Source organism: Podarcis muralis, chromosome 11 (genome assembly GCF_964188315.1).
Source record: "Podarcis muralis chromosome 11, rPodMur119.hap1.1, whole genome shotgun sequence".
Lineage (NCBI taxonomy): Eukaryota > Metazoa > Chordata > Lepidosauria > Squamata > Lacertidae > Podarcis > Podarcis muralis.
The window spans coordinates 63693387-63721380 of NC_135665.1; the positions used below are offsets into that span (position 1 = coordinate 63693387).

Sequence of the window (27994 nt, forward strand, 5' to 3'; positions counted from 1 at the left end):
AGCAACAAACGCCGAGTTGCAAGTGCATTTTCTTGGATGGTCCAATTTAGAGGGGTTACGAATTAGAGAGGGTCAGCGGCTGAACAGCCACATGGGTCCCTGTGGGACTTCCATCGAGAAAGCTCCAAAGGCCAGGCACGGGCAAAAAGTCTCCGCTCGTGCGCAGTAAGTCCAGAAGACCAGCCTATGGCTCATGCTGCTTCCTTTAGGTTTTTAGTCACTATCGCTGCCGTGCTAAAAGACGTTTCAGCGGCTTTAATGAGCTGGGCCACACACAATTTTCAATGCTGGAGGCCATTTGGGGTAGTTATTTGGCAGATCTATGGGGCCAGTCTCAGAAACATTTCACCCAGCAGAACTAAAAATCTAACACAGGTGGACTGTGAAAACTGGCCATTTCTTCCTCCACCACCTCCCTTCACAGAGCTCTCATGGACCACGAATTTTGCCCTGCAACCATCTACACACTCATATCCTTCCTGTGAATCTGTGGGGGGAAGAAAGGGGAAAAGAGAAGGCAAGACAGGCCTAGTCCACAGGTCACATGTTGGACCACAGTACAGCATCATTAAACTTGTACTTTTCAAAATAATGTGAAGCCAGGTGCAAGCTGGGCTCTGTGGATAAAGTAGTAACATATCTCATTATATAAATACTTTTTAATTTTTTTCCTTTTAATTACAAGAAGCTTTTATTCCAGGTAATGTGACTGACAAAGTACCAGCACGTACGTACATACACCCCAACGCACACACACACACTCGCACTCGCAGCCCCTGGGCTTTCACAGAAAGCTTGGCAGCAGCCAATCTAATGGAGGATTTCTACCTCACAGCAAAGTAAGGGGAGAAGGGGGCATGTAAGTTTGGTTAGCCTAAGCTCAGGGCAAAGACCCAGCCATTTTTAAGAAATGCAATAAAAAGAGGGGCTTATAAACCCCGTTGTAGAAAGATCAAAGGAGATTAAACCAAAACTAAAACTGTTCAAAAAATGTACAAAAACTGTTGGGAGACGGGTGGAAGATTCTGCGCCCCTTCCGAAAAGAAAACAAAAGAAAAGAAAAGGTTGACCCCATGTTGCATCAAAACCAGAAGAGAACAGTGTAGTCGTCACACAATTCCTTTGTGTTTTAAAAAAGAAATGCAGAGGGGGAAATAATTTGCACGAAAGATCTTTGTTTGGAAATTGTTCTTAGCTCCAGAGACCAGCATAATTCCCATGGAGTCCAGACGGAAGGGGACCTCCTGCCACAAAGAGTTTCGTGCCAGACGAGTCGTAGCAGTGGGTGTAAACAGCGTTTGGGAAGGAGCTGATGTCTGAAAAGTAATTCCGCCAGGTTTCATCATGATTCTGTCAAAGGAAAGGACAACAACTGAGTCAGTCATGACCTTCCCCGCAACTGGCTGCTACGCATCCCCGGGAGCACTCAAAGGGAACTGGGAAGCTGCCGACCAGCTCAGAAACCCAAGCTGTTTAACAGCAGCAAAATAAGAGCCACCAATTTAAGCTGAAGCTGGTTTTCAGCCTAATAATAATAATAATAATTATTATTATTATTATACCCCGCCCATCTGGCTGGGTTTCCCCAGCCACTCTGGGCGGCTTTCAACAGAATATTAAAATACAATAGTCAATTAAACATTAAAAGCTTCCCTAAACAGAGCTGCCTTCAGATGTCTTCTAAAAGTCTGGTACTTGTTTTTCTCTTTGACATCTGATGGGAGGGCGTTCCACACGGCGGGTGCCACTACCGAGAAGGCCCTCTGCCTGGTTCTCTATAACCTCACTTCTCGCAGGGAGCGAACTGCTAGAAGGCCCTTGGAGCTGGACCTCAGTGTCTTAGCAGAACGATGGGGGTGGAGACGCTCCTTCGGGTATACTGGACAGAGGCCACCCCACCCCCTTTTGATTAAGAGGCAAGTCCTTTTCATAAGGCAAGTGACTAAAGTCGCAGGTACAGGAAGGTGGCAAATTCACACAGGCCTGCTGCCCGCCAGGCGAGGCTTCTCACTTCCTCTCCCTCTAAGGAGAGCCTTTACGCTTTGTACTGCCCCTTTAAACGGGAGCGGCACTCTCACACCCTCCTAGCACAGAACGCCTCGCTCTGAGGAAGGACCTTCTTGGCCCTACGTAGACCAAGGCAGGATGGAGAGAGGAGGATCAAGAGTGCTGCCACCAGAAGGGAGAGGAAGGGGTGGCAGCAGTGGCGGGAGAAGATGCGGGGAGGGCGGTGGCTCAATCTCTTGCATCGGCTCTGTGGACCAAACTCTTACGGAAAGGAAAAGAAAGAGCTTCTAATAGCCTGGCATATCTGTTCACCGGAAAGAGCAAACAGCTTATTTCACCTGTACCTGGCAACGCTGCCAGAAACAGAGCCCTCAGTCAGTGGAAGAGCCCTTAAAAAAGCAATGTTTGTGGCAAGGCTGCCTCTCGTTCAAGCTGCAAGCTACTCACCAGCCAACCTTTGCCAGTCGACAACTTGAGAATTTCACTTCCTCCTAATTTTGTTCCGTAGCAACTGTGCGGCGGCTTCTCGTCCAGGAACCTCTGGGCTCGGATGTCATAAAACAGCAAGGAACCCTGCCCGGTCCCCACCGTGATGATGTGTTCGTAGAAGCTCACAGAGCGAATACCTGTCATGGAATGGGAGATGGTCAATGGCAAGATCTGTGCCCATGGTTTTCATCATCATCATTTCAGAATGCTGCCTTCATTTTTTTTCAAAAAATAAAAAATCTTCAAAAGCATTTCACTCATTCTAAGAGAGAAAACATTGCCCAGGAGGATTTTCCTCCAGCATTTCCACAAATTTACAATTTTTGCAAGGGAAATGAGGCCTCAGCAAAAAAAAATGGGAAGAATATTTATTTCCTCCCATTTTGTTTGCCCCCCCCAAGCTCTACAGACAGCTGACTTGATGGCAGTTGGGCTCCTTATATCAAAGGACATGATGGAGTTGCTTCTCCCTCATTAATGCCAGTGTCAGTGTGGACAATTAGTCAGAACAGCTAAAAATGAAACCTCCACCTTTAGCAGCAGTCTACCTCTGCTTACTAGAAGGGACGCGGGTGGCGCTGTGGGTTAAACCACAGAGCCTAGGACTTGCCGATCAGAAGGTCGGCGGTTCGAATCCCTGTGACGGGGTGAGCTCCCGTTGCTCGGTCCCTGCTCCTGCCAACCTAGCAGTTCCAAAGCACATCAAAGTGCAAGTAGATAAATAGGTACTGCTCCGGCGGGAAGGTAAATGGCGTTTCCGTGCACTGCTCTGGTTCGCCAGAAGCGGCTTAGTTATGCTGGCCACATGACCTGGAAGCTGTACGCCGGCTCCCTTGGGCAGTAAAGCGAGATGAGCGCCGCAACCCCAGTCGGTCACGACTGGACCTAATGGTCAGGGGCCCCATTACCATTACATTACCTCTGCTTACTAGGTGGTGGAGAAAGATAACACGGTTATCACCCTGCCAGGTTTGTGAGCAGGAGAAAAGGTCACAGACCCCCTTGATTTGTTCCAGTCTGTCAATGCCATTGTACTTTTCTTAACGGGAACCTGAATGTCAGCAACTGCTGTGGTTTATGTCTCATTAGTAGCAAAAAAATGCCCCTTTCCACATTACAAAATAAATGAAGGAGATATACAATATGCCAATTAGCTGGGGCGGTGAAGGGGGGGAGTATACGAGAACAGATTTTGAAATTTATGATACTTCAAAAACCAGTCTCAAAATTCTGAACGTTAAATGATTTAATGTCATGCACAGGCACAAATGGTACCTGGAGATAATGGGAAACCTTTTCTCATGTGCACCCACTCTCTGAACTATTTTGGGCATGAACTTCTAGTCACAGAACCTTGCTGCTGAGGTTTAAGAACATGATGAATTACACTTCAATGCCGCAGTATACCAAACTTTGTTATTAAAAAAATCCAGACAGGAAAGAATTATTATCGCACAGCCCTGAGCCAGTGCAAGGTCTGCTTTGACTTCTTAACGTATATCAACCAACATGAGCAGCCAGATGACGTGGCCCATGCCATTAAGTGAGGCCCAAGATTTGGCTAAAAATAAGGCCTTGGCAATCATAAAAGATCAGCGAGGTTCTGGGAAGTATAACTGAACAAAGAGGAGAAAACCCAGGGATTTTGGACAAGCCAGCTTCATTTTGACACCAGGAAAGATGTAGGAACAAAACAGAACAATTTAGATCCTTGAAAACATTAAAGTGGTGCTCAAGAAAAGACATAGATTTAATGAATGCCATGCCATATTTGATTTTTCTCTCTAAAAGTGTGGCACATCTTATTGATAAGCTGGAGCCAGTAGGTTAAGAGATCTACATTTTAAAAAGACCTTTAGACACGGTGTCTCACAAGACATGCTTATAAATCCAACCTGGAGTAGAATTAGGAGGTTTATATAACTGCTTAGGAAACTGTGCAGAATCTGCCTGAGTAATAGAAGAACTCCAGTACTGATGTTCTGTACTATCACAGCAATACAATAGTGACTTGGAGGCAAGAATTTCAAAGGGCATCGAAATGGGAAACTCCAACTACTTCAGAAGATATGATCACAATTTAAAAATGAATTGATTATTGGGGGAAAGGGCAGAAATGGAGATGCTGGAATTAGTAATCGCAAAGACCTGCAGTTGGGCAAGATCCATCGCAAGAACTTGGGGAATGAAAGCAGTCATAGCTGACAAGTTGTCCATGCAAACAGAGCTCTCACCATATAACATTGTATTAAAAGGAATACGGTGGACGCTTGGGTTCTGAACGTGATCCGTGCAGGATGCACGTTCGCAACCCGCAGCATTTGCAACCAATGTCTGCGCATGCACGGGTTGCGATTCGACGCTTCTGCGCAACCACCGAAACCCGGAAGTAACCCGTTCCGGTACTTCCGGGTTTTGGCAGTCCGCAACCCGAAAAAACATAACCTGAAGCAGCTGTAACCTGAGGTATGACTGTATTAAGAACAACCCATGGGGCAGACTACTTCTATACTATTTGGCAGAGAGGAGATCCTTGCAGGAGCACCAGCTTTCCTCCTTCCCACTTATAGAGGATGTACAACACCATCCCATTGCCAACATCATCCAGTGAAGGAACGCTGTAACAGATTGCCTAGTGTTAAGGCTGAAGCTCCACTGCTCAGGTTTTCTCACGAAGAATCCTTACCACTGCCTCGCTCCCTGGAACAGACAGACTTGACATTGTGGGAAGGCTGCCTTGGGTCCAGAAAGGAGACATGTGCCTGAGATCCAACAGCGTACACAGACCACTCCTGACCATAGGCCAGACACACATTCTCCCTGCAGTACGGTAGCTTCGTTGACAGCAGCTGGGGGGGGGGGGGGATGAAGACAGAAAACAACCCACATGAGAAGCAGTAGAGAGGACGATGAACAATAGGATGCAATGAAGTATCAAGAAAGTATACTTCCTTGTATTCAACTATTAGATTTTTTTAATGTTTGCCAGCCAGAATTAGCAGGCCTTGCAAACAAATAATAGGAGAAATGAAGTGTATTTGCAGGCTAAACTTGCTTACAGATCTGCTGACAATCAGTGCAAACAATAATGGATTATATGGATCAATGGTTTGACTCAGTTTAAGGCGGATTCCTATGCCCCACCTTTCAGGAGAAAATATGGATCCACCACTGAAAAGGCCCTGCTCCATTACCTGCCAGTCTGTTTAACCTGTGATGGGCCAGTAAGCAGGGTATCTGAAGCAGCTCTTAAAAGCAAGCAGGCAATCCACAGCCATCCTTATCGGCAACCTGACAGAACATGCATGGTAGAGATCCACCCTTGCTGTGAGCAGAGCTTGTGTCACTGGCAAGTTTTGCTTTCTCTCCAGCCATCACTCTAAGCTGGTAAAAGGCATCCTAGCCACAGACATTGTGTGCCCCTCCATACACAGCACCGAGCCTAGGAGAACCCCCAAACTATGTGCCTGGTATTTCATGGGCGGGTGCAACTCTGTCCAAAACTGACTGCAAATCTCCACCCACTGTAACAGTTGTCACTGGGAACACGGAGACTGCTTTACAGCAGATAAGAGAGCCTTTGATAAATCAGTCAGCTATGCTTTAGAGCAGACATGTTCAGCCGGTCAACCATGATCGACAGATAGATCCCCGGTCAATCCCGGGATCCTTATTGATTGCGGGATTAAAAGAACGGGGGAATGAAATGTCTCTGCCACCCTCCACTCTCTCTCTGTTCCTCTATCGCGTCAAGCGAGCGGTGGTTTGGTGGTCATTTATGTCAATAGGGGATACGATGACTGGGTTTAGCGCTGCGTGCGTTTGTTAGCTGTCGATTTTTCAGTGAGCATTTCCCCTTTAAAAAAGTTCAACAATTCTGGTCAGCCCTCCCAACAGTCAGGAAGTGCTGCAATTTAGCTCAAAACTTATTTATTCAATCCCAAATCAGGAATAAAGCCCAGCATACATTTTCCCCGCACTAGCAGGTTACCTTTGAAAGTGTGTATTCTGCTTTCCAGAGGTGGAAATATCCATCCAGGGACACTGCTCCCAGCTCCTAGAACAGAAAGAGCTTTGTAATCCACTCGGCCACCGCAGAAGATCCATGCAGAGTACCAATCAGTATTAAAAGTCTGCCAACGTACAATGCTAAAACAAGACGAGACCCCATCTCAGAATCTCAGCACTGACACAAACTCATCCGCCCGCCCCATCTGCAATGTGGGTTCAACCACCATTGACCTAACATGGATGGTTTTTTTTAAGGATTACTAAAGTAATTTAAAACAAAATGCTTTGGAAAAGGGAGAGGGAAAGTGTAGCCCTCCAGGTGTTACTGGACTCAAACTCCCTTCAGCCCCAGCCAGCACAGCACAGGCATGATGGGACTGCTTAGGGAAGTTTTTGAATTTTTTTGCTGTATTGTGTTTTTAATATTTGGTTGGGAGCTGCCAAGAGTGGCTGGGGAAACCCAGCCAGATGGCCAGGGTATAAATAATGGGTTGTAGTTGTTGTTGTTATTTAGCAACATCAGCAGAACCACAGGTTGCGCACTATAATTTTTCAGTGGCTTCCTGCAAACCATTAAAATTCAGAAAGGTAGCACGGGAAGAAAGAACAGCGCAAGCTTATATCCAAAAGTGGTCAAGAGAAGAACTGCATGCACCTCTAGGCTGCTGTGTGCAGCTCTTAAGAATCCAGAGTGCCCTAGTTTTTATTTAAAAATGAAGCACTCAGCAGTTTCTAGACCTCAGAATCAGAGGCACAGGTTGCAAAAATCTGATGGCGAAAGCCAAGCAGGACTGGCAGATATCCCTTATTTTAAAAGCAAGTCCCTTATTTCACAACATCACTGCTCTACAGACCCATGGGGCATGACACCCTCAGTGCCTTTGCCATTTGCAACACAAATAATTGTATCTGGCTTCCCCCCTTCAATTTCAGTGTTTGCGTCAGCAAACCAATGGGAAGCACAGCAGGTGCCTGCCTCAACGTCATCACAATTTTTAACATTTGTTTAATTTGCAACACCTGCAGAAATATGGGTGTTCTTCTTCCGCCTCTCCCAGCATCAAGAATTTGCATTCTGGGGCAGGCCGGAATGATAGAATGGGTGAGAGGTGTTTAAGTAAAAATGCAGAAGTGGGGGGAAGCCCAGCTGGGTGTTATTGGGGGGGGGGAGGGGTCACACATGAGAATTCCTGGAAAACTCAAATATGCCGCTTTTTTGTTTTGAGCTTTCAGCACACACTTTTTTCAGTTACTTAATGTGGTTTCAAGGTCCGTATAGTTAAAGCTATGGTTTTCCCAGTAGTGATGTATGGAAGTGAGAGCTGGACCATAAAGAAGGCTGATCGCCAAAGAATTGATGCTTTTGAATTCTGGTGCTGGGGGAGACTTCCGGTCGGCGCCAGCGTTAATGGCGGTCCTTGCCTCGAGCTCCGAGGCAGGACTGCTCCGCGAGTTCGGGTCTGACCCGCTACGGCGAGCGGGGGACCCCTAAAATCACAGGCGCTGAAGCCTGTGAGCAAGGAGATTCGGTGGGCACCTTTGCGCCCCCCGGTATCGCGAAAGAGCCTTTTTAAAGGCTCCGGAGCGGCATCGGGTGTGAGCGCGGTGCTGAGGATCGCAACCCAGCCCGCGGAGCGAAGCCGCGTCGCCATTGACGGAGAGCGCCGATTCCTTCCTGAAACTACTGATTGGCAACATTACCCGTGAGTAAGAACGACTAATAAAGGGAACGGGACTTTAAAAATTAAGAAGATTTGGCTGAAAACGGGATAGGCAAAAATTAAGGAAGTCTGCCTCCCGGAACTGCATGACCGACTCAGCAACGAAAGAGCAAGCTGTGCTTAAAGGGAACGTACTTTGTTTTTAGACCCTGTTAAACCTAACATCAAAAGAGGACCTCCCCCCCAAAGGGCAGGAAAGGGGGGGAAGAGATTTGACTTAAATCTATCTGCTAAAAAGAAAGGAGCTTTAAACGGGAAACCTCCACTGCCGAGACCTCTGGCCAGGCTGCCGGAGCAGAGAGTGCCTGGAACTGAGCTGTCAAACCGTATTGTGGATACAAATAGGTTTTTCTGAAATAAAATAACCAAGCTTTAGGGGACAAAACTGTAAGACCTGAAATTGCAACAAAGTAGGGTCTCTTTTGGACTTTCACTTTTGGAACTTTGTATAGCCATTTCTCTTCCTGTTTCTTTGTTCTTGTATTGGATACAATGTACTCCCTCTAGAGGACTGAAAGAGAGACTGTTCTATTGAGACAGAAACTGTGGGATTTTCCACTTGCAACTATTCCTGTGGGAACGACCTTGAGATATGAGTGGTCCACTGGATGAAATAGGAACAAGATCTAAAACAAAGCAGGCTCAAAAGAAAAGAGGCTCTTTATCAGGAGCATTAGCCGCACAGGAAAAAGCAACAACAGCATCAATGGATTCTATGACACAGGCTTTGCTCAGGATAAATGAATCTTTAGAAGCACTCACTAAGCAGTCTACAGAGAATTCTAAAAAACTGACAGAACTGACAACGAGATTGGATCTGAACACAGCGGCAATATCGACTAATACGGAGTCTATAAATCGCTTAGTTCAGGAATCTACAGAAACAAGGCAAATAGCCGAGAGTGCAAAGAGTACTGCCGAAGAAACTAAAGGGAAATTTGCTCCTATTGCAAAAAAGGTGGATGAACATGATGCAGCTTTGGCTCTCATGGAACTGGAAAGGAAAAGTAAGAATCTGAAATTGAGACTGGTACCGGAGGAGGAAGAGGACAAGCTTGGGGAATTTCTTACAGATAAGTTTCAAGAATTCTGGAGTGATGAATTAGAGGGAGAGGAAGACGAATTCGCAATAACCACAGCCTTACGGATTGGCAGGAAGCAAGGCAAGAAACCAAGGGACTGTTTAATTACCTTGAGAACTAAGGAAGAAAGAGACAAATTATTGAACCTCCATTTCCAGAAGGCACTGGTTATTAAAAACGCCCAAATACAGATTTTTAAAGATATCCCCAGATACTTTTTGGAGGTGAGAACACAATTTAAGGACTTAGTTGACTTATTGAAACAAAATAACATCCAATTTAGGTGGGAATTCCCACAAGGGCTGTCCTTTAACTTCAAAGGGAAGAAAATCAAAATAAAAACAATCCAAGATAAAGAATATTTTTTGGAAAGAAACTTTGAGGATTTCCAGAAAGGAACTGTGAGAGAGAGGGAAATAGTGGATATTGCAAACTTATCCTTTGGACTGAACCCAGCACCGACAGACGAGGAACAAGAACTTGGAGCAGTCGGCGGGAAAACTACCCAGTAGCAAAAATGTCTCTGCAACTCTTGAGTTGGAATTGTAATGGCCTAAACCATCCCCGAAAAAGAGATCAAGTTTATCATATATTAAAGAAAGAACACTTGGATATAATCTGTTTGCAAGAAACGCATATTGTCAGGACACATAGAAAATTCTTGATAAATAAAAGATTAGGACTGGAATTTGTTTCTTCAGATAAAGTCAAGAAAAGAGGGGTGGTGATCTACGTCAAGGAGAAATGGGAACCAAAAATGACTTTTAAGGATGATGAAGGAAGATATCTGGCAGTAGAAATACAAATCCAAGGAGAAAAGACGTTAATTGTGGGAGTCTATGCACCCAACGAGGGGAAGGCCGAGTTCTTCAAGAAGTTGCATGAGACCTTAATGGACTATATGGACTTTAAAATCATTTTGATGGGAGACATGAATGGAGTTGTCTCCACAAACATGGACAAAGCACAAAGACAAGTAATATCTAAAGACGGGAGACTACCAAAGACTTTTTTCGAACTGACTGATACCATGGACTTGATTGATATTTGGAGGACAAGGAACCCTTTGGAAAGAGAGGGAACCTTTTTCTCCGAAGCAAAAATGACCTGGACCCGAATTGATCAAATCTGGATTTCTAGCAATCTGGCACCAAGAGTGAAAAGAACTGAAATCTGTCCAAAAACCTGCTCCGACCATAATGCAGTAAAGATGGAAATGAAATTAACAACGGCTGGAACCTTCAGATGGAGGATGAATGACACCCTATTTAGAGATGAGGAAATTTACCAAAAGGCCCAAAGGAAACTGAAGGACTATTTTGAGATAAATTTGAGAACGGAGGTGGAAAAAAGAATAGTATGGGACGCAAGCAAGGCCGTGATGCGTGGTTTCCTAATTCAGCAGAATTCCATAAAGAGGAAAAAACAAAATGAAAGGAAGGAAAAGATATTGAAACAAATAAAAGAAGGTGAGAAGAAATTGAGATCTAAACCAAAGTCTCATGAGATTTTAAGAGAAATAAAATATTATCAGACGCAATATATGGAGTTGACAAATCAAGAAATAGAATGGAAGATAAAGCAAATGAGGCAAAAGACATTTGAATCGGCAGATAAATGTGGGAAACTACTGTCATGGCAACTGAAGAAGAGACAAAAGTTAAACACTGTGTCATTTTTGGAAATGGATGGGAAAGTCATTAACAAGCCAAATGAGATAAGCAACTGTTTTCAAAGTTTCTTTAAAAGACTGTATGCGCAAGGGCCTATAAACGAACAAGAAATAGAGGAATTTGTTAAAACATATGGATTACCAAAGATCTCAGAACAAAGTAAAAGAATTTTAAATGAAAAAATTACAGAACAAGAAATAGAGGGTGCCATTCAGAACATGAAAGTGGGGAAATCACCAGGACCAGACGGTTTGACTGCGAAATACTACAAAGCACTTAAGGAATGGTTAATACAACCATTGAAGGAAGTATGTAATGAAATATTAGAGGGGAAAAAGGCTCCCGAATCGTGGAAAGAAGCATTTATTTCACTTATACCGAAGACAGAAACTGAGAAACATCAAGTTAGGAACTACCGCCCTATATCACTCTTGAATGTGGATTACAAAATCTTTGCAGACGTTTTGGCAAAAAGATTCAAGAGAGTACTGGTAGAGGAGATTCATAAAAATCAAACAGGCTTTCTCCCAGGGAGACATATGTCAGATAATGTGAGGAACATTATAGACATTTTGGAGTTGTTGGAAGTGGACATTAACAGAAAAGCAGTTTTGATCTTTGTAGATGCGGAGAAAGCCTTTGACAATATTTCTTGGAAGTTTATGATGAAGAATCTCCATGGGATGGGGGTAGGCCAAGGGTTTGAAAATGGTATAGGTGCAATATACTCTGAACAAAGAGCTAAATTAATTGTTAACAACGTGGTAATGGATGAAATACCAATAGAGAAGGGTACACGACAGGGATGTCCTATATCCCCTCTACTTTTTATATCCGTCCTGGAGGTTTTGTTAAATATGATCAGAAAGGACCAGCTGGTAGAGGGAATACAGGTCGGAGCCAAACAATACAAATTAAGGGCATTTGCAGACGATTTAGTGTTAACCTTGCAACAGCCAGAAGCTAGCACCAAAAGAGTCTTAGAATTGATTGAGATATTTGGCCGGGTGGCAGGATTTAAACTAAATAAACAGAAAACAAAGGTGTTGGAAAAAAACCTAACAAATGAAGAAAAGGTTAGGTTTCAAAGTGAAACAGGATTGGAAATGGCAAAAAAGGTTAAGTACCTGGGGGTAAACTTAACATCTAAGAATGTGAACTTATTTAAAGATAACTATGAGAAATGTTGGTCAGAAGTGAAGAAAGATCTAGATATATGGTCTAGGCTGAAACTTTCCTTGTTAGGCCGAATTGCTGTTATTAAGATGAATGTATTGCCGAGAATGTTGTTTTTGTTTCAGACGTTGCAAATCCTGGACAAAATGGACTGCTTCAAGAAGTGGCAGAAGGATATATCTAAATTTGTCTGGCAGGGCAAAAAGCCCAGAATAAAATTTAAGACTTTAACCGATGCGAAAGATAGAGGGGGCTTCGCCCTGCCAGACTTAAGACTTTATTATGAATCAGCAGCGTTTTGCTGGCTGAAGCAATGGCTACTTCTGGAGGATACAGACATTTTGGACCTGGAGGGATATGATAACAAATTTGGCTGGCATGCATATCTGTGGTATGACAAGGTAAAGGTGCATAAAAGCTTTAAAAACCATATAGTCAGGAAAGCATTGTACAATGTTTGGAATAGGTACAAAGATCTATTGGAAAGTAAAACCCCCAGGTGGCTATCACCAATGGAAGCTAAGGAAGTGAAAAAACTTAACATGGACTCAAATTGGCCTAAATATTCTGAAATTTTAGAACAAGAAGGTGAAACATTGAAGCTTCAAAGTTTTGAGAAGCTAAAGCATAAAGTTCGAGACTGGTTACATTATCGTCAGATAAATGAGACATTTAAGCAGGACAGGAAACTTGGCTTTCAGGAGGAGAGGTCAAAGTTAGAAACAGAACTGCTAGAACCCAATACTAAGAACTTATCTAAAATGTATAATTTGCTGCTGAAATGGAATACACAGGATGAAACGGTGAGATCAGTCATGATTAAATGGGCACAGGATATAGGTCATGATATTGCGGCTGCTGACTGGGAACAGTTATGGACCACCGGTATTAAATTTACGGCATGTAGTGCCTTGAAAGAGAATATAATGAAAATGATCTATAGGTGGTACATGACCCCAGTTAAGCTGGCAAAGATCTATCATTTGCCCAATAATAAATGTTGGAAATGTAACGAGACTGAAGGTACATTCTATCATCTTTGGTGGACCTGCCCAAAGATCAAGGCCTACTGGGAAATGATCTATAATGAAATTAAGAAAGTCCTTAAATGGACATTTGCTAAGAAACCGGAGGCTTTTCTCTTGGGCATGGTCGGCCAATTGGTACCAAAGAAGGATAAGAATTTTTTTATGTATGCAACCACAGCAGCAAGAATCTTACTAGCAAAGTATTGGAAGATGCAAGAACTACCCTCTCTGGAAGAATGGCAGACGAAGGTGACGGAATACATGGGACTGGCAGAGATGACCGGCAGAATCCGTGACCAGAGGAAAGAGACAGTGGAGGAGGACTGGAGAAAATTTAAAATATATCTTAAGAACTATTGTAAAATTGAGGACTGTTAAGATGTTAGGGGTAAGAAATCGAGAATTACAGCTGTAAAGGGTAAATCTTATGTAAATTTAAAAGAGATTTGAGCTAAAATCGACTGAAGGGTTGCTGAAAAAATGTTAAAACAAGGATGTGGTGAAAGGAAGGTATGGGGAAGTCCAATTTTTGTTGTGTGTTTTTGATGTATGTGTTTTGTTTTGTATTGTTTTTATATGTGTAAAAAACCAATAAAAAATATTTAAAAAAAAAAAAAATGAATTCTGGTGCTGGAGGAGACTCTTGAAAGTCCCATGGACTGCAAGAAGATCAAACGCATCCATTCTTAAGGAAATCAGCCCTGAGTGCTCACTGGAAGGACAGATCGTGAAGCTGAGGCTCCAGTACTTTGGCCACCTCATGAGAAGAGAAGACTCCCTGGAGAAGACTCTGATGCTGGGAAAGATGGAGGGCACAAGGAGAAGGGGGCGACAGAGGACGAGGTGGTTGGATAGTGTTTTCGAGGTTACCAGCTTGAGTTTGACCAAACTGCGGGAGGTAGTGGAGGACAGAGGTGCCTGGCGTGCTCTGGTCCATGGGGTCACGAAGAGTCGGACACGACTTAAACGACTAAACGACAACAATGTGGTTTCAGCCAGAAAAGGAACCAAAGGATTGAGAGCTAGAAAGTGGGGGTGGGAGCAGAGTGCATAATAATAATAATAATAATAATAATAATAATAATAATAATAATAATAATTCCAACGCTGGAATTCTCGGGATCGTAGCTACTTTCAACGCATTTACAGCACTGGCAATGAGAAGGTTATGGTCAGATACCTCGGAGCTTATTTATCTTACTGACCTTGTTCTTGTTGTTGAAAGCTAGTGCCCGAACCTTGCAGTTGTCCGGGTTGGTGTTCTCCTTGGGGATGTCCTTCAGAGCCCTGTGTGTTATGTGAGCATAGACGGGAACTCGAGACAAGTTGCGTCTTGCATCGCTCTTGGCTAGGACTTCATCCGTCACTTCCCAGAGCCCCATTGAACCATCCCGGGAGCCTGAATGGGACAGCAGACCCAAGGACACATTAAACACATGCCCTCCTAGTACTATGCCGCTCTCTGACTGCGATGGGGTACATGTCTAAATAGAGGCAAGCGCTACGTATTCAGTCACGCACCAATCATAACGCAGCTCTCTGTCTGCCACAGGCCAAGCCAGGAACACTGCACTGTCTATCTTGGCGCAGGATGTTCCAGGCAAGCAAGGAGAGCCGAACACCCAGTTTCCCGCAGAGAAAAGGTTGTGCACACAGAGTGCATTCCAAAAGGGGCACACATCTGAAATTCTTTCAAGATTCATTGAACTCTGACAGCCTCCTGCAACAGTCTGTTTGGTTAGCACACTGCAGAAAAAAACTGTGTAAACGCAGTCCTGCAGTGCACCCTGACAAAGGCACAACTGTAGACTTTACAGAAGGTTGTAAACAAGAGCAAAAAATAAAGATCATGCCACAGCGTCCTGGCAGTTCTCCACTGGATGTGTTACAGTGGGACAAAGTCCAGTCAGCCTCCACTGCGAGGGCTTTGGAGCTATGCTGAACGCTGTCAGCGTCGCTCAGTACATCCTGTGGGCTGTTTCTCAGCTTGGCTGTAACACAGCGCAATTATAATCACTATGGAAGAGTGAAATCTGCCATGGTTCATTTGCTATTCTGAAGATATGCAAATGCTGCAACCATTATCACAGCATACGGTGACACAGGAAAGGCTCAGAAGCCCATTTTAGCTTCCAGGCAAGGAAGTGGCAATTCAGAACTGGGGCCAAGCAGCCAGCTTCTAAGAGCAGGTGTGTGGTTCAAGTATCAGTATTTCAGAACTTTGGGATAGAATTGGAAGCAGTTTGGCAATGGGGGGGTGGCGGCTATGAGATTTCCTCTGAAACCTCTGAACAAACAACGTTCGTGGGATTTCAAGAAGCTCTGTGAAAGGTTGAGGAGTATTGTAAAAAAGAAAAATAAGACTGGAAAGGTATATAAAAAGGCAGTATTAAATTTAGGAAATGCGTAACTAAAATTTAACTACGGATGATTGGCAGATAAGCTGAAGGAAGTCCATAATATATAATTTGTGATAAACCTTTGGTATGGTATCATATGTATATTGTATTGAAAACTAATAAAAACTTTATAAATAAAAAAGAGATTTCCTCTGAAACCTCAAGCCCCTACCCTTTCTGGTTACAGAAAAACCACTATAATGTTCAAGGTGTGGATCCACAATGAGGCTCAGAAACTAGAGGGAGCCTAGGCAGGTCTTTCAGAAGACATCAGTGCTCTCTCCACAGTTTCTTGGCCACTTTGCCATGGATAAAAATTCACCTTTCTGCTAACTTGCAAGTGGCCACCTATCCCTCCATGCCTAAGTCCATGCCCTTTTGTTCTCTGCCGAATTTTAGAATGGAATGACAAAACTCTCGGGGGGTGGGGCGGGGAATCTAGCTCTTGGGTGCCAAAAATGTGAGATTCTCTCAAAAACAAACTGCAAGGGGGTAGGAGGAATTGTGTGATATATACTTTGCGGAGGACACAGAGATGTTAGAGACATCTAACTCCTTGCAAAAAGTGCAGTTTTCTTTTGGGTTGACGGCTAGGGGGAATATGGAAAAGGGAGCTGCCACAATCAGCTTAAGTACTTAAGACAGATATGATTAAAAATTCAAAAAGACACATCTGAAGCCTCAGGCATTCTACTCCTGTGTAAAAGCAACAGGCATGCTAATCGCGATTGTCATAACACTCGATGACCTGGAAAGCAACTCCCTGAAGCAGGAATCTTCCCGGTTTTCACAGAGGCTTCCTAGGATGTGGAACCCTGGAAAAGGATGGAGACAGGGTGGGAGCCGAGTTTACCACGCACGCTCCCACTCCTCTTGGTTTTACACACGTGTACAATGCCTGAGGGGAGCTTGTGAGTTACAAGAGAAGCTACAGTCCGTTAGATGTTAGGGCGCACAGAAATAAAGCCATTAGCAGAAGTTACCAGAAACAGCCATGGTGTCACTGATCCATGCAATAGAAAATATCCAATCTTTGTGGCCGTCCTAGAGAAAGAAAGGAAGGAAGAATGAGGATGCAGGAGAATTCTTTCAAGGCAAAGGTTTCATATATCAAGGTAAAGGTTTCATGTATTTCCTTAAACATCAAATAAATGCAACTGGTTTTCTTGATAAGAAGCATGCAAGGTTGTTCTCCAAAAAGGCAATCAGAGATGCCTGATGAGAGGGGGCGGTTTTTGGATTTCTACACTAGAAGATTATAAACAAGTACACGAGATGTCAAAAAAGCCCAATTCCCTGCAGTCCCCCACTCAGCTTCACAATATTAAACATTCCTGTTACGTAGAAGTACTTCAGACCATCCAACTTCTGACAACTAACATAAAGATGCCCTCTTTAATCTGCCCATCATCGAATGGACCCGTCACCAGATTGAGACAGAATTTCCATGAAAATGAAATAAAACGTCTGAAGCATGTAGGGGCACTTACATCTCCCACGCAGACAGGATCAAGTGTAGGCAGGCGATAAATCGCAAGGCTGTTTGGGTTGTCACCTCCCGTAGCCAAGAGGGTCCTGGAAGGGTTCAGCTCAATGGCGTGAATCCCGCAGCCCTGCTGGTTCACCATGTCTGGTTCTCGGTCCTTCAGAATTGGAATCTTGGTAATCTGACCCGTCTGGACATCGACCACAAACAACTGGAAGGAAGGAAGGAGGGAATACACACCTGTGGTCAGAAAGTGCTTGTGGCTCATTCCTAAACCTGAATCTGCACAGAGAACACTGCGATTATAGGACATTTTTAACCAAACGTGCTTTCCATGAAGAGAAGAAGCAGCCCATGCTTTTGTGGTAACATGCCCAAAGATGATAAACAAAGAACCAGGAAGTCACTGGTTCAATTCTTCTACCACCATCCACAATATAGGGATGGTGCTGGCCAACCACGCAGGGCTGTTGTCAGGATTTAAGCAAGATAATGTGAAACAGTGAACACTGAAAAAGCATATTACTGTTGTTAATATTTTTTCTGCATCATCAGGTGAAGATGACTTTGGTGTTCCTTCCCACAACAACTTTGGCACTACCAGCAGCTGGGATCTGACAGATCACCTGAGGGAATGCAATCCCACTACTGTCTCCATTCCAAGAGCAAGCTGGGAAGTTGCTCAAGTATGCTCTAGCACAGGGGTCAGCAAACTTTTTCAGCAGGGGGCCGGACTATATTTTGGAGAAAGAAAAGATAAACGGATTCCTATGCCCCACAAATAACCCAGAGATGCATTTTAAATAAAAGCACATATTCTACTCATGTAAAAACACACTGATTCCTGGACCATCTGTGGACCAGATTTAGAAGGCAATTGGGCCGGATCAGACCCCCAGGCCTTAGTTTACCTACCCATGCTAGCACATGGGAGGCAGGAACCCAAGTAAGTACTTGTGTGCTCTGGAGACCCAAACGTAATAGAGAGAAGGGGAAATATGCAACCTACCAAACCACACTGCAGCACTGCTACCTTCACGCAGATCTACCCTGCTTGGCTGCCTTTCCTCCAGATCTATTAAGGAAGAGTCAACAAGAGGCTGCTTGCAGAGCCTGGCGTGCTAACTTAGCAGGTTGCAGCTGCCTACAAAACAGATGCTTTGTTCTGCTCTAGGGGAACGCCGTGAAAAATACAATCAGGAAGCCAAGTCACAGGGGCCCCTTTTAGACACCGCATTCAACCAACGAATATTTCTGCAAGGGAAAGGGTTGTAGCTCAGTCATTCCAGATTCGATCCCTGACCTCTCTGGACACGTCTGGGAGAGGGGCTCCTGTCTGAAAACCTGGAGAGCCTCTGCCAGGGACTGACAACAATACTGAGCTCTATCAATGGGCCCGGCTCTGTATATGGCAGCCTTCTATATACATACGGAGCATTTTTATGCTGCTTTTCAAACATACTGCTTTTCTGCGTCCCTGAAGGCTAGAAGTTCACTTTAGACAATGAAGAGCTAGAGTTCTGAGGAGTAACAAAAGCCCATCAGCTACCCAGAATTCCCTCTGGGGTCTTGCACAGCCCAGCTCTGTCACAGGGCATGCAAGCCATTTTAAATCGAAGTCCTGTTTTTAGACTCAGGCAGAACAATCCAACAAATGCAGTATGTAGCACCACGGGCAGAAGCAAAATATGCAAGTAATAAATTTTAAAAGTTCAAACAAAAAATCCTTTAAAAACTGATGGCAAAGCAACAGTCCCCATTATGAAAACAAGAGGGAGTGTTTACATCATGGGGTGTAATTCTGGAGTAAACTACTAATTTCAATTTAACCATGTAGTGTGCAGAAACCTGTATATGGGGGGAAGAGGTTATCCAAGTATTTCCAGGTTTGCTTTACTTCTGGTCTTATTAGTGGATGAATGAACTTGTTTCATTATCCTAACTGTAGCTAGGAAGCCTAGCAAGTTGCTCACTCAAAGCTAAATCAATTCATGCATGAATCAGACACAGAATCCATTTTCAGATTTGAAGTGCTCCTTGCAGAAAAGTTGGCAGCAGCAGCAGCAGCAATGCTGTAGACCTGGACTGGGAAATTTTCAGTCATCTGCTTCTTGCTCAGGCATGTAAAACATTGCTCACCAGATACAAAACTCTTTTCCACAAGGTCTCAAGGCCTATTTCATGCTAGCTTAGGAACCCAAATTATACAGTTCAAATTTGAATTTAATCGAAACTGCTTAGTTTTGCTTCAGCTCATCTGTAAAACTCAAGCCAGCTTATGCAATTCCCCTACATATGCTAAAAAAACCTAAACACGTGTCTTCAAGACCATCTTCCGATACAATTCATACCCTGACTTCTTCAATCAGCCTGACTATTCCAGTTCACCATGCATCTCTCCACTACATTACACAAACTAAAACCCAAATGAACCAAAAATGAACTTAGTCAAGTGTATCAAACAAGCAGGAAACAATTTTTTTGCATGTTCAATCGATGCACAACCACTAAAGCGCAGGTAGTTTTGAACCCAGAAGAGGACAGAATGGGACAGGCTCGTGCGTGCTCCGCCGACACGCACAAGGGCCAGGAATGCAACCCCATGATAATAGAGGGTTGCCTATATGTAAAAATTTCCCATTTAGAAGGATTGTCAGTGAAATGAAAACATGGATTTTAGTGCACCAAATTGAAGCTAACAGCTCAACAAAAGAACTGTGAGTCAAAACGTGATCTCTGTGTGTTCTACAATGTAACTGGCATTCACACAATTTAAGAACACATGAAACAGTCCTATACATAGCCAGATCAAGATTCTCTGCTCTGATTAAATGCAGCATTATTCCCCGCCTGATTGAGAAAATTAAAACTGACAAATCACCAGGTCTGGAAGGCATCCACCCAAGAGTTTTTAAATGAGAAACGGCTGACATCCTAACAAAAATACGTAACTTGTCCCTATAATCAGCCTCCATAAATGAGGACTAGAAAATGACCAATGTAAAACCTATTTTGAAAAAATGGATCACATATAAGCTCATGGTTTCAACTGGCAGCGATTGACCAGATCAAACAGACCTTGGGGTTGTAACTGGACTGTTCAATGATGCCAACACAGTGAGAGACAGCAGTGTAAAGGGTGAATTTTATGCTAGGGATCATTAGGAAAGTGAAAAAGAAACTTTGATATCATGCTTTTATACAAAACTATGGTGCAACTGCACTTCAGCTACTGCCCACAGTACAGGTTGCCTCACCTCAAAAAGGGCATTGTGCCACAGAGCATATACACAATAACATAGCCTTCGATTTATGGTAGGTACAGGCAGGCTTGCAACAGGAAACCAGGAACTGCAGGCAGGAGAATAAATGGGCTGGCAGAGGAGGAAAGGTCTCTCTACCATACTAGTAAAAAAATAATTGCAGGCTAGGAGGTTCTAGCAGTTTATATACAAGGCTGAAATAATACAGTAATGAACTCGCTTTCAATTAAAGACAAACGTTGCATAATTATTACTATACTGTATATTTATTCCTACCCCGTCTTTTTCCCTGACAGGGACTCAAGGCAGCTTACAGATAAAACTAAAAGGGAAAGTAGAAAGTGTGTATGACAATGCAGCAAATGCTAAGAAAAAGCAGGCAAGGTTTTAAACGGTCTCACATTTGTCTTTTTCTGAACAGTTCGTGTAGCTACACAATATCCAGGAGCGGTTCTAGCTTAAGGAAATAGAGAGAGATTTGCACTTACTGTGTTGCATTTTGTCCCACACACCACTTGCCGGTGATTCAGCCACTGAGATGCAAACACTTTATTGAGGGTCCCAAGGTGAAACTCTCTTTCCTTCAGGAGACTGGGCAGTTGCTGGGCTGCATATCCGTGCAGGAGTCGGTGGTAGCTGGACTCATCCTGCATCCGCACCTCTCTTCCTTTCAGGTAGCATACCAGTGACCTTTTAACTGGGGGGAGCCGCTTCCTTTTGTGAGCTGAGTGGTCCCAGCCATACTGTGGGGAAATACCAACAGTTCATGTAACTTATGACCTTCAAAGGAGTCTGCCTATCTGCCCCAGAGGGAAGATCCATTTCATGTAACATCAGAGACCCCTTAAGAATATGACACATCTTTCACTGGACCAGAGATATATTCTAGGATCTTGCTCTACTGCATAATAAATAATAATGATGATGATGATGACACGTCCTCCTAAAGATTTAAACCAGTGTTAACTGTCTTGACTACCACCCCAGGGAATCCTGGGGATCTTTTCTCAGGGGTCCCGTCCCCCCAGGAATCTGTCCTTTCTCTTAAGACATTCCCTGCCTTCAGAGGTTAGGTTAGGGTGGCAAACAAGTGAAGGACTTCATCTGTGGTGGCTCCCACTTTATGCAACACCCTCTTCTCTAGCAGTATCCACAAGGCACTGATTTGTTTCATTTCAGAAGTCTTGTTAACACTTTTTATTGTCTTACACATATGATATATATGCTTTTTGACAATCTATTGTAAAGTGATAAGCATTGGCTTTTTAGCTCATTTTACATTTTATGGTTAATTCATTTCTAATTACGACCAGCCATTCCCTCACTTGTTTACCATCTAGCCCGAAGAGTTCTGGAGACCTGGAAAGGTTGCTCGTCATTTCGTGGCATATTGGTTTGCCTAATAAAGATATTGATTGCTCCGATGTGGATTTTGCCATTTTACCTACTGGCCAGTACAGCTACCTTTACTTTCTGAGGCATTATCGTTCCTACACCTTGGGTTAAAATAGAAAACAATGAACCATCAGTACCATGAAGATGGACTACCATGTGGACATTTGCGGAGGACCAAGACGTGTTCACGTAAATTTACATTTTCAGCTGACCCAAACACCAGAAGCTTAATTCCCCGGAGACAGTAAACTGCATCTAAACTGTAGGTCTTCAGGCAGCAGGCCTGACTGCTACTTACATCATAGAATGCTCCTCCAATACACAAAATTGAAAATGAAATCCCTGCACACGGGAAATTGGCAAGTCAATCCGCTGCACCCAAGCTTCCAGATGGGCTGCTTTGTTGTTGTTGTTGTTTTCACCTACAGGGATTTTCACCCCCTCCCCCTTTCTGCTTGGAGAACCATAAATAAGCTTAATAGTCTTTGCCATCGGCTTCTGAAGGACTCTTAGCTCGTCGGGGCTACATCGGCGAGCGAGGTTCGGGGAGATGGGGGCCTTGGCTTGTCGCTCACGCGGATGCCCAGCTTCCCTTTCCCCTCCAGCCCCCGAAAACAAACCTGATGCGCCCTCCTCTGGCCAGCCAAGCCCCGCCTCCACCCCCTCCGTTTACACGCGGTCCGCAGCATCCGGAGCCCGGGCGGCGTTTGGGCGCTACTGGGTGCGGAGCAGCGGCCGGCGCGCCTGGTGCCCTCCTGGCGTTCGGGGCCGAGGCGGTTGCAAAGCTCCGAACGCCGAATCCAGGGCTCGGGCGCTGCCGAGAGCCGCTGGCTTCTCCTTCGGGCTGGAGGGAGAGAGGAGGGGAGCAGGTCTTTCCAGGGGGCGGCCGCATAGCAGGCACCGATCAGCCCCCCGGCGCTCTCCAGGGCGCAGCTGCGATGCGCCCTGGTCCCCTCTCCAATTGCGCTCCGCGAACACCACCCCGGTCCAAGGACGCATCCAGCAACCCTCGCCACCGCCATTGCAGGTGGCAAGAAGGCCCCGGGGGTTGGGCAACCGGGAAGTGTCATCTGGCTGCGCCGCCGCCTCTACCGGCACCGATCCGGGCGGCTTCATCGCCCTTTCCAAACTCCACGCACCTGCCGCAGCTTGGAGGGATCAGAGCCAGCGGGGAGGAGCGCGGTGGGAAGGAAATGGAGCCTGCATGTTCAGGGGCAGCCTACCTCTGAACGCCGATAAAGCAAGCGGCGGGAGGAGGAAGGGTCCCCACGGCAGAAGAAGGGGATGGGGAGACAAGGCGCTGGGACCCGCGGCTCGGAGCTAACGCGCGCAAACCCTCGCTTGCTTGCTTTGGGGGTGGAGGAGGAGCGACGGGACTGGTTTTATTTGCCGATTTCATTGTTTGCGCTTTGAGCTGGGGGGCAGCTGCAAATAATGGAGACAATGGAGCAGTCGGGCCCTCCGGCCTTTCTCTGTCCTCCAAAGCAACACACTACCGTGTGGGTCGATCGATCGTGATATTAAAGTTATTATGGGGGCGGTGTCGGGTACGGATCGAGGGAAAACCGAGGGAAGAGAAATAGACAGTACTGCAAACTGCCTTGGGCACCTTGGCGGGAATCCGGTACCTACAGGAAATAGGTAACCCTACAGATCCGCGCAAACATGAATGCGCATTGTTTACTCCTCCCATTACTCCTCGCACCGCCTTCCCGCTTTACCTTCTGTGTCGCTCCCCTCCGTTTCTCCCGCTCCCCCGCCGCTGTCCCCACAATAACCTGCACGTTACCTTATATCATATATTGATTATACACTGAACTATACTACTGATTGATCGGCAGGGAGCAGAGGACGCGCGCGCGTGTATTCACACGTATGTTTCACGTCTGCCTCTGGCACATCTCCGTGTGTGTCCGGAGACAGGCGGATGCCAACCCGACCTCGAGGCCCAAGCCTATGTCCCTTGTTGTAAACAAAAATTGCCCTTTTTCCCCTTATGGGGTATCCAAGAGCCCTTATAGAGTCCTTTGCAGGTTCTCCATCTGTCGGAGAAAAGAACAGAGGCCAACCAGAGAATATTGAGAAGCAAAGCAGCTCGTAAGCCTGATCTTTATTGAACTGTTGCAACCGGGTGCTCCTCTTACACGCAGGAAAGGAGGAGGAAAATTCCTATCACACGCCCCCCCCCCCCCGGTACAAGAAAGAGCAGGCTCTGCCTAGCTGGGATGGAAGCCCCTCGCCAGGCTGCTTCGTCCCCGTCCTCCGACACGACCACCCCAAAACAAGCCCCCCTCCCCAACCAAGTCCCAAGGGCCAAATGCATTATTTGGGGGCCAGCCCCCCACCTCCCCGCGACTAGCCCCCTCCTTCCCAACCAAGTCCCAAGGGCCAAATACAGTATTGGGGGCCAGCCCCCCAGCTCCCTAAAACAAGCCCCCTCCTCCCCAACCAAGTCCCAAGGGCCAAATGCATTATTTGGGGGCCAGCTCCCTAAAACAAGCCCCCTCCTCCCCAACCAAGTCCCAAGGGCCAAATACAGTATTGGGGGCCAGCCCCCCAGCTCCCTAAAACAAGCCCCCTCCTCCCCAACCAAGTCCCAAGGGCCAAATACAGTATTGGGGGGCCAGCCCCCCACCTCCCCGCGACAAGCCCCCTCCTTCCCAACCAAGTCCCAAGGGCCAAATACAGTATTTGAGGGCCAGCCCCCCGCCTGCCCAAAACAAGGCCCCCTCCTCCCCAACCAGGTCCCAAGGGCCAAATACAGTATTGGGGGCCAGCCCCCCAGCTCTCTAAAACAAGCCCCCTCCTCCCCAACCAAGTCCCAAGGGCCAAATGCATTATTTGGGGGCCAGCCCCCCCACCTCCCCAAAACAAGCCCCCTCCTCCCCAACCAAGTCCCAAGGGCCAAATACAGTATTGGGGGCCAGCCCCCCAGCTCCCTAAAACAAGCCCCCTCCTCCCCAACCAAGTCTCAAGGGCCAAATGCATTATTTGGGGGCCAGCTCCCTAAAACAAGCCCCCTCCTCCCCAACCAAGTCCCAAGGGCCAAATACAGTATTGGGGGCCAGCCCCCCAGCTCCCTAAAACAAGCCCCCTCCTCCCCAACCAAGTCCCAAGGGCCAAATACAGTATTGGGGGGCCAGCCCCCCACCTCCCCGCGACAAGCCCCCTCCTTCCCAACCAAGTCCCAAGGGCCAAATACAGTATTTGAGGGCCAGCCCCCCGCCTGCCCAAAACAAGGCCCCCTCCTCCCCAACCAGGTCCCAAGGGCCAAATACAGTATTGGGGGCCAGCCCCCCAGCTCTCTAAAACAAGCCCCCTCCTCCCCAACCAAGTCCCAAGGGCCAAATGCATTATTTGGGGGCCAGCCCCCCCACCTCCCCAAAACAAGCCCCCTCCTCCCCAACCAAGTCCCAAGGGCCAAATACAGTATTGGGGGCCAGCCCCCCAGCTCCCTAAAACAAGCCCCCTCCTCCCCAACCAAGTCTCAAGGGCCAAATGCATTATTTGGGGGCCAGCTCCCTAAAACAAGCCCCCTCCTCCCCAACCAAGTCTCAAGGGCCAAATGCAGTATTTGGGGGGCCAGCCCCCCACCTCCCCCTGGCCCTTCTCCGCTCCCCGCGGGCCTACCTGCTCTCCTCCGGGCCCCGCCGCGGGGGCCGCCGCCCTCCTCTTCCTGCTAACTGTCTTCCTGGCCATCTCCGGCGCGACCCCGGCCCGGGCCCCGCATGAAGGGGCAGGGGGAGGAAAGGGCCGCCCGCCGCCGACGGAGCATGGGACGGAGCCGGGTCGCCCCCTCCCCTTCCTCTCGGCCGGGCCTTGCCTCTCTCTTTCTCTCCCTCACCGAGCCAGCGAGCAAACGACCGACCGACCGACCGCCCTCCACAGGCCCGCCCGACCGGGCGCCGCTCACGGCATTTTGCGCCCGGAAACCGAGACGGGGAGGAGGGAGGGAAGGAAGGCGCTTTACGGCCCCGCGCGCGCTTTGCGGCGCGTCCGGCCAATGACGCGCCCGCCTGCGCAACAGCCGCGCGGGGTTGCCTGGCAACGGCAGCCTCGCCCCGCGGGAGCTCTTCCGAGGGGCGGGCCCTTCGGGGTGTTGCCGGGCAACTGGAGGGAGGCAGGCGTACCAATACTCTGCGCGTTGGGATCCCAGCCCCAGGGGCTCATTGGCCAAGGCGCGCGCTGAGGGTTGCTTATGGAGCCCCCTGGAGGGCAGCAGAGGAACGCGCGCCTGCTGCGTCCTCCCACAACAACTTCCTTATTTAGTTTAAATTAAATATTGTAATAAGTTTAGTCACCTTTTGTTATTTGTGGTTTTATATTTTGATTTTATTCTGTGAACCGCCCTGAGACCTCTGGGTATAGAGGGGAATAAAAATTCTAATAATAATAATAATAATAATAATAATAATATATACAGTAGCTAGGTATAAGCACAGGCTGGGGTGTTGTTTAGGGGGGAGTTGTTGGGGTGGGTTGTTGATGTTAATTTTTTGTATTGTTATAGGAGTTCTAAGGCAGAGGAACCAGAGACCAGATTGCAAACATGCGCTGGATTATGGAGAAAGGTAGAGAGTTCCAGAAAGACATCTACTTCTGCTTCATTGACTATGCAAAAGCCTTTGACTGTGTCGACCACAGCAAACTATGGCAAGTTCTTAAAGAAATGGGAGTGCCTGATCACCTCATCTGTCTCCTGAGAAATCTCTATGTGGGACAAGAAGCTACAGTTAGAACTGGATATGGAACAACTGATTGGTTCAAAATTGGGAAAGGAGTACGACAAGGCTGTATATTGTCTCCCTGCTTATTTAACTTATATGCAGAATTCATTATGCAAAAGGCTGAGCTGGATGAATCCAAAGCCGGAATTAAGATTGCCGGAAGAAATATCAACAACCTCAGATATGCAGATGACACAACCTTGATGGCAGAAAGTGAGGAGGAATTAAAGAACCTTTTAATGAGGGTGAAAGAGGAGAGCGCAAAATATGGTCTGAAGCTCAACATCAAAAAAACGAAGATCATGGCCACTGGTCCCATCACCTCCTGGCAAATAGAAGGGGAAGAAATGGAGGCAGTGAGAGATTTTACTTTCTTGGGCTCCATGATCGCTGCAGATGGTGACAGCAGCCACGAAATTAAAAGACGCCTGCTTCTTGGGAGAAGGGCAATGACAGGCCTAGACAGCACCTTGAGAAGTAGAGACGTCATCTTGCCAACAAAGGTCCGTATAGTTAAAGCCATGGTTTTCCCAGTAGTGATGTATGGAAGTGAGAGATGGACCATAAAGAAGGCTGATCGCTGAAGAATTGATGCTTTTGAATTATGGTGCTGGAGGAGACTCTTGAGAGTCCCATGGACTGCAAGAAGATCAAACACATCCATTCTTAAGGAAATCAGCCCTGAGTGCTCACTGGAAGGACAGATTGTGAAGCTGAGGCTCCAGTACTTTGGCCACCTCATGAGAAGAGAAGACTCCCTGGAGAAGACCCTGATGCTGGGAAAGATGGAGGGCACAAGGAGAAGGGGGCGACAGAGGACGAGATAGTTGGATAGTGTTTTCGAGGTTACCAGCATGAGTTTGACCAAACTGCGGGAAGTAGTGGAGGACAGAGGTGCCTGGCGTGCTCTGGTCCATGGGGTCACGAAGAGTCGGACACGACTAAACGACTAAACAACAACAACAAAGGTCTTATATATATAAAATAAATGTTCATAAATGTACAAGGCAAACACATACATAGGTATATAAACCACGTGTCTGAAATAGTACAGGAGAACAATCCTGAAGCCATTTTGACTCTCCCAAATTGACCTCAAATATTTCTTTGCAAGAAGAAAGGAAATGGGAAAAGCTTTCCAATGGTCTTTGGACTGTAGGGGCTTACACTTCCCTTTTGAAATACAGCCTGGCAATTATCTGTTAAGCTGATCACACTATCAATATGCACAAGTATTTAGACACAAGTATTTAGCATCTCAAAGGAATGGCCAGAAAAGGCAATCATTATCAGGTATCCTGGCAGACAGGAGAGAAGCTACTCTATAAGGGCTCTTGGATACCCTTGAGGCATAAAGGAGCAGTTTTTTCTTATAACAGTATCTTTATTTTTTATCTTACGAATGATGTGGAATTTATTCAATTTGTGTACTTTGTGATGCCTTGTTTATTTATTACTACTTTTGATATGTTTGTTATACATTGTAGCTGCCCTATGCATAGTTTTAACTTTGGAAATGTGGCATATAAATAAAATA

At 46.1% G+C, this 27994-nt stretch overlaps 1 protein-coding gene across 2 annotated transcripts; it reads right to left on the reverse strand.

The window, feature by feature from the left end:
- Positions 1-641: 641 nt before the first annotated feature.
- DCAF12 (DDB1 and CUL4 associated factor 12) lies at positions 642-25677 on the reverse strand. 2 transcript variants are annotated; one of them, XM_028748329.2, is made up of 9 exons: positions 25361-25676; positions 20824-21078; positions 17077-17283; positions 16570-16630; positions 14393-14586; positions 6488-6553; positions 5183-5345; positions 2455-2633; positions 642-1350 (listed from the first exon to the last, which is right to left on the reverse strand). In XM_028748329.2, the coding sequence occupies exons 1-9, from the start codon at positions 25427-25429 to the stop codon at positions 1192-1194; spliced, it is 1353 nt and encodes a 450-aa protein (XP_028604162.1). In that variant the 5' UTR covers positions 25430-25676; the 3' UTR covers positions 642-1191. The 2 variants fall into 2 exon arrangements, with proteins under 2 accessions (XP_028604162.1, XP_028604164.1); XM_028748331.2 differs by lacking the exon at positions 20824-21078 and having other exon boundaries at positions 25361-25677.
- Positions 25678-27994: the final 2317 nt, after the last annotated feature.